This window comes from Neophocaena asiaeorientalis, unplaced genomic scaffold (genome assembly GCF_003031525.2).
Source record: "Neophocaena asiaeorientalis asiaeorientalis breed wild unplaced genomic scaffold, Neophocaena_asiaeorientalis_V1.1 scaffold251, whole genome shotgun sequence".
NCBI classification, from domain to species: domain Eukaryota; kingdom Metazoa; phylum Chordata; class Mammalia; order Artiodactyla; family Phocoenidae; genus Neophocaena; species Neophocaena asiaeorientalis.
Window position 1 is genome coordinate 10,385,731 of NW_020173377.1, and position 6,142 is coordinate 10,391,872.

General features: G+C 45.1%; 1 protein-coding gene across 1 annotated transcript in view; it reads right to left on the reverse strand.

Annotated features, from left to right (window-relative positions):
- The window catches only part of CADPS (calcium dependent secretion activator), a gene marked incomplete at its 5' end in the record, with an annotated part of 468,533 nt that extends 462,392 nt beyond the window's left edge, over positions 1-6,141 (reverse strand). The window contains one exon of the mRNA XM_024746317.1: positions 5,923-6,141. Coding sequence (XP_024602085.1) covers positions 5,923-6,141 — 219 coding nt within the window. The remainder of the gene's footprint in view (positions 1-5,922) is intronic.
- Position 6,142: the final 1 nt, after the last annotated feature.

Below are 6,142 nucleotides of genomic sequence, written 5' to 3' on the forward strand. Positions count from 1 at the left end.
GGTATGCTGCCCACAAGCATGTAGACCCCAGACCAGTTGGAAACTGAAGGTGGATGATGCTGACTCCTAGTTACTTCACCACTAACCAGTCAGAAGAATGTCCACAAATTGATCACGCCCTCTTTGAACAATTACTATAAAACTTCTCACTATCCTCTCCAAGTTGGGATACCTACATTTTTGGGGCAGGAGCCCACTGTGTCCGCCTTTGCCTGGCAAAGCAATAAAGCTATTCTTTTCTACTTCACCCAAAAGTCTGTCTCTGAGACTCGATTTGGCACCAGTGCACAGAGGCTGACTTTTGGGCATCACTAACCCTACTCTACTTCCCCCATGAAGATCTTCCCTACTATTATATCCAATCCTCTGTGTGTGTGTGTGTGCGCATACATACTCTCTGTCCCCCTCCCCTACTTTGGTATTTGTAATCAGCATCTTACAATTAAACACTATCTTATTCTCAATTTATTTGGTATCTTCCAAACTAGAACATAAGCTGACAATTCAGAAGCATATCTCAAAGCTATCTTCTGGTTCTGCCACGAAGCCAGAGAGAGAACTGGTCTTTTTTAGAACTTAGCTTTACGTTAGTAGAACTCTCCTGATCATTCCAACTTAAGTTGTATAGACACCGGGCCCCAAATACTGGTTATATTTCAATGTGATGGCCTATGGTTGTGTATTAAACTTGCTTTTGCCAGAAAAAGACCTTGGAATCATTTGACGTTTACCACTTTACACAGTACAACTTTTTAGGAATGAAAGATTTAATTTCCTTTGTTCTTCAGTCCAGTTTTAGGGACGCAAAAGGCTATTCCAAGTGTGTAATGAGGCAAAAACTTCTCTTATTACTTTTTTGGTAACCTGCATCTTCAAAATGTCTCTACTAGCACCAGTGCATAACAGTTCCTGCCCATTGCATCAAGAAGATTGGGAAGGAAATGCCAAAAAGCATATTGAAAGAATTCAATTCTTTCCCTGAAGCAGAGAAAAACATATAATTCTTTTTGAAGGAATCCTGGGTTGAACAGTCATTTAGTTTTCTCAAAAGGTGAGAATATTTTATTTTTTAAATGCAAATTGTATGTTGCCCTGACAAACAGCCCTTCAGAACTTTGAATAGTGGAGCTAACCCAAGTGCCTCAAAGCACATCTGAATGCATGAATCACAATTATTGATTTAAAATACACACACGCACACACATACATAGTTCCCTAGCACTAGGTCTTAAATTTTACGAAAGTTATGGGTTTTTGAGTCATAAGTGAACAACAAAGTCAAAGAAGTTAATGAATAAAGAAGGAATTTCTCTGGCTAACAGTGACTCAATGTTAGCCATAATTTTAGGGCAAAATATAAGCTGAATCACATGGAAATGAGTAACTTGAACTTACAACACATTTGGCCTAGTCAACAGTTCTCTTGAATGAAGAATTCATATAGAACTGATACAACTTTAGGATTGCCCCTTTCTCTCATCACATACATACAGACACACATGTATACACACCTGCATATGCACACATAATATTCATTTTGGACCTTTGTAATCCAGGCATTATGAATAGTTCCTAGCTAACTAAAAAAAAAAAAAAAGGCAAAAAACTAGTCATGGCAATTACACAGACTTCTTTACAGTGCCTGCTTTTACATTCCCTCAGGAACATCTATAAGTAGCTAGTTCACATGAGGTAGCCACTCATCACCATTACTACATAACTTAGAAACATATGGTGTAGCTCTGCCATGCCAACTTCTAGGTATTCACTCTAGCATTCTGACAAAAGAAAAAACAAGTTCAGAACTGTTTTTCAAATTGTCATTTATCAGCTGCTGAAACATACATGGTGAGAGTCTGATGACTAGGTTTTTGTTGCGGTCATAAATTATCATTACCTCCATGTTATATTTAGATTCACAGTAGTACAAGGAAAATATACCTACAAATGATAAAATATTGAAACCGAGCAAAACCCTGTGCGGCTCCCAGGTACAAATGCTTTCTGTGTCCCCCTTTTCTTGTTTGTAGGAAATAGGCTTCACTTAACCTCTATGACCTTCCCTGAGTTCCAAAGGGCAGGTTCAGTTGCTAATCAGGGAAGGGATGGGATGCAGAGACAAGGCGGGAGCAGGCAAGAAACAAAAATGCAGCCTTGGGTCAGGGTCCTAGTTCCTCCTCAAGGAATTTGTAACACTACCCCAGAGCTCTTTTGCAGAACTAAGGCCCACACCCAGGTGGAAGAGGGCAACTCTGGCTGAGCACAAGATTCCGGGAGCACCGCCCTGTTACATCACCACCAACCAACCAGAAGAAAGTCACACACCCTGCAGCCCTCACCCCAAATTATCCCTATAAAAACCTCCCTCCAAACCATCAGGGATTCTGGGATTTTTGAGCATAAGCCATCCTGTTCTTCTTGCTTGGCTCTGCAATAAACCTTCCTGTGCTCCAAATTCCTACATTTCCATTTATTTGGCCTCACTGTGCCTCGGGCACACAAACTTTGTTCCGTAAGGATATGTTTTCACATAGTCTGTTTCCAGTCCCCTCTTTTAAGTGGGAAGAGTGTTAGAAAGTCTAGGCATTCTCTTTCCCAGTAAAAGTAAAACCGAAGTAATTAACTATCAGAATGATCCAGCAACAGCACCTTTTTCCTCTACTTCCCAAGTGTTCTTCTGAGCTAAAATACATTTTTTTCCCCCAGCTCAAACCGCACAGAAAGACTGACAACAGTCTGCTGTTGAGATTTACCAGCTAACAGCCCATCTCTCTCCTTCATACTCCATGAAGTTAGTGCTTAAACGATTATTTTGCCCATGTTGACTATTTGATAGGTGCCCAAAGGGGGAGGGGCAGGTCTTTCTCAACTCAAATAGAAATAATCCTGAGTAAAGAAGTACACGAGACATGCTATCTCTTCTATTTTTCATTTTAGAATATTCCTGGCCAGTGTTGTATATTAAAAAGATAGGATGAGAGAACTCCATGCGTAAATTCCCACTCTTTCACCTGTCTACACAGTGCTTTAGGCAAATTACAAAACCTCTCTGACTCTCAGCTTTCTTTTCTAAAAATGAGGATGTAATTCCTAAAATATGAAGAGAACTTAAAGTGATCTAAGAACGGAAATAGGAAGTTAGGTAAAAAACTAAGGAAATTTAAATAAACTGTAGATTATAGTTAACAATAATGTATCGCTATTGGTTCTTTAATTTTAACACATGTACCATACTGCTGTAAGATAATTATAGGGGAAAACTGCGTCTGGGTTGTACGGAAACTGTACTCTTTTCTCAATTTTTCAGTAAATCTATAACTCCTGAAAAACTAAAGTCTATTTTTTTTAAATGACCTAAGGTAGGTGCCTTGCACACAGTAGGTACTTGAAAAATGGCAGCCAGTGTTAATGATATAGACTATTTGGTTTCATAAAGTCTATTAAACTCTGTACAGTATGACCTTTTCCCCCCCAACTTTATGGAGATATAATTGACATAGAACACTGTGTAACTTTCAGGAATACAGCATAAGGATTTGACAATATGACCTTTTCCGCAGTTCAGCAGTTCTTTTTCATAGGCAGTTCTTTCTCTACCCGACCCCATGCCACTCTATTCCCTTTCTCTACATCATTTTTCCTCTTTTTCTAGTTCATCCATTTCTATTCTACTACAAACTCACATTTACAACTAGTTTTTATTTCTCCAAGACTCAAAGTTCAAGCTTTCTACTTGGAGAAGAATAGCAGAACAGCTTTTTCCAGAAAGGCACAAAACACTTAAAGATATAGTAATGGGGAGAACTTGTTTTCTGTTGTAATAAAGAGATAGATATTCAGCTTCCCAGTATAGACAACAGCTGTGAGGCAGCTTTGCCGGGATATGTATTTAGTCTGCTGCAACAACCAAAAATAGTTTGACCAAATGCCAGTGTTATCAATCTGTCCTGGAGTCCGTCTGATATTAAGGTCATGTGTAAAAACAGAACTCACTTGCCCCTCAAAACCACAGCTTTGAATGGATCCAGGTAAAACATACCAAATCAGATCAGAAAAACTAGCCTCATGACAATCTTTCTCAGGTGGCTGAAGGTTCTGTTTAGAAGAAATGGGTCTTCATGAGAATGGATTTCTTTCCCCATTGTGGTGCTGGATTTCAGCCTCTATTGGAAGGACAGAGCTATAGAGCCTTTTGACTGATAAAGGGAAGTTTGTTTTTTAACTTTTAAGTGACAACAGTTTTCATTGCCAGAAGAACAGGACATCTTTAGCGGGTGCTGTTAATAATGGGATAGATTTTGGAGACGGAATTGCCCCTGCTATAAAGACACAATTACCAAAATAATTCCAACCTGAAACTTGAATTTCAGCAGGCCCTGGGGACCCAAACCCAACCTTAAAAGAATATCCAAAAACTTGTACTGTTCGGAGAATACTTTTGCTCTACTGTAGTTCAAAATCCTCGTTGAAAAAGCAAGGGACCACTGAGGGGGGTTTGAGAGTGGAGTGTGTAGCCCACCTGCTCTCAACCAGGAAATGAGTTTTATTTCTAATAAAACTGATACCCAAGCTTGTGACAGCCGAAATAAATCATCAGCTCTGGGTGGTGTGTGTACGTATACAAGCAAAGCAAACAGAGAAATCTGTGCTAACTCAAGATAAGGGTAGATAAATATAGGAAAACCCAGCAGTCTACTACAGGCAGCACGTAATTCAGTCTCAAATGGCAGCAACCGAGTAATTCACTATTTTAAGAAATTGGTCTCCTAACCTCGATGGGGTTACAGCTGGCTTTAATCACCCCTCACACCGCCCCTCTAGGGGCTTCACTGGTTTTTCTCTTAGTCCAGCTGCTGCAGATTCATCTAAAACAGACAGAACGGGATGCTTTCTTCACTCACTCACTGCAGCTGGGTACCTGACCCCTTCTCTTCTGGGCCGACGCCCTCGACCTGCATTAACTAACCCCTCCTTTCTCTGGCTGGAGAACAGCTGATAGAAATAGACACTTTTTACACATCAAAGGCAGTCCAGAGCCTCCTCAGCCTTGCCAGCCTCAGACACAAAAAGCTTTTGATGCTTATAATTGCGAGGCTTTTTCCAGCTGCACTTTATCAAGCTAGTAGCGCCAGGGCTTGGAGGGCCTCGCAGAACCAGAAGGTGGCGGCGAAGTCACCTTGGGAAAAGAAGGGGGTCAGAGGGGGGAAGGCAGAAGGGGCGTGCCCCTGCTCTGGGGTCAGTGAGCAAAGGGAAGGGAGATTGGAGGGAAGCCCAGCCAGAGTGAAGCGATGTCCAAGGACCCCCGAGGCGACCCTAATAGGTGATCAGCTGACCCGGGCGGAGGGAGGAGGGTGCCCTTCGCAGCATCACGGGAAGCTTCGCCTTCTGGGCTCGCTTCCTCCCGCCTGCCCCTGCGGTTGCTCTCTGCCCGCGTTAGCCAGAGAGCGGCTCAGAGGCGCTCTACTCGCTCCGCACCGGAGCCCCCGCTCTGCCGGGTGCCCCCGCCCGCCCAGCGCACGCCCAGGAGGGCGGGCCGGGAGTTGAGCGCAGCCGCCCGGCGCCGGAGAGTGCTGGGAGCCCTGCAAGCAAGCCAGGCCTCTCTGGGCGCCGCGGGCTGCAAATCACTCCCCGAGCCTCCCGGGCCACAAAGCGGGACTTGCCCGCCTCGCTCCCCGAGAGGGAGGCCGGGCACTGGATGCTGCGCTCCAGGCTCCTTGCCGGGCCCGGGCAGCTCCTGGCGCGCTCCGGGCTGGGTTGGGCCAGGCCCAGCCGCGGAGAGGGGGCCTCGTAACCCCTTTCCCCGGGCGCGGTCTCCTCTGCCTCCAGCTCCTCCTCGCCAGCTGCGCCGCCAGCTCCCATTGTGCGCCCCGCCCGCCTGGCGACATCCCGGCGCTACTCGCTGGGCCTCCCAGGCGCACCTACCTTCTGCTGCCGGCGAGCCATATCGGTGGGCTGCTTGGCGTTGAAGGGGTAGGCGATGCAGCGCATCACGAACACGTAGAGCTGCAGCCTCTTCTTCCTCTCCTCCTCCTCTTTCTGCAGCCGTTCCAACTCCTCCTTCTCCTTCTCGCTCGCGACCGACGGGCTGGGGCTGGAGGGCCGGCCGCCACCGGCGCGGCTGCTGGGCTGTAGCCCTCCGGCC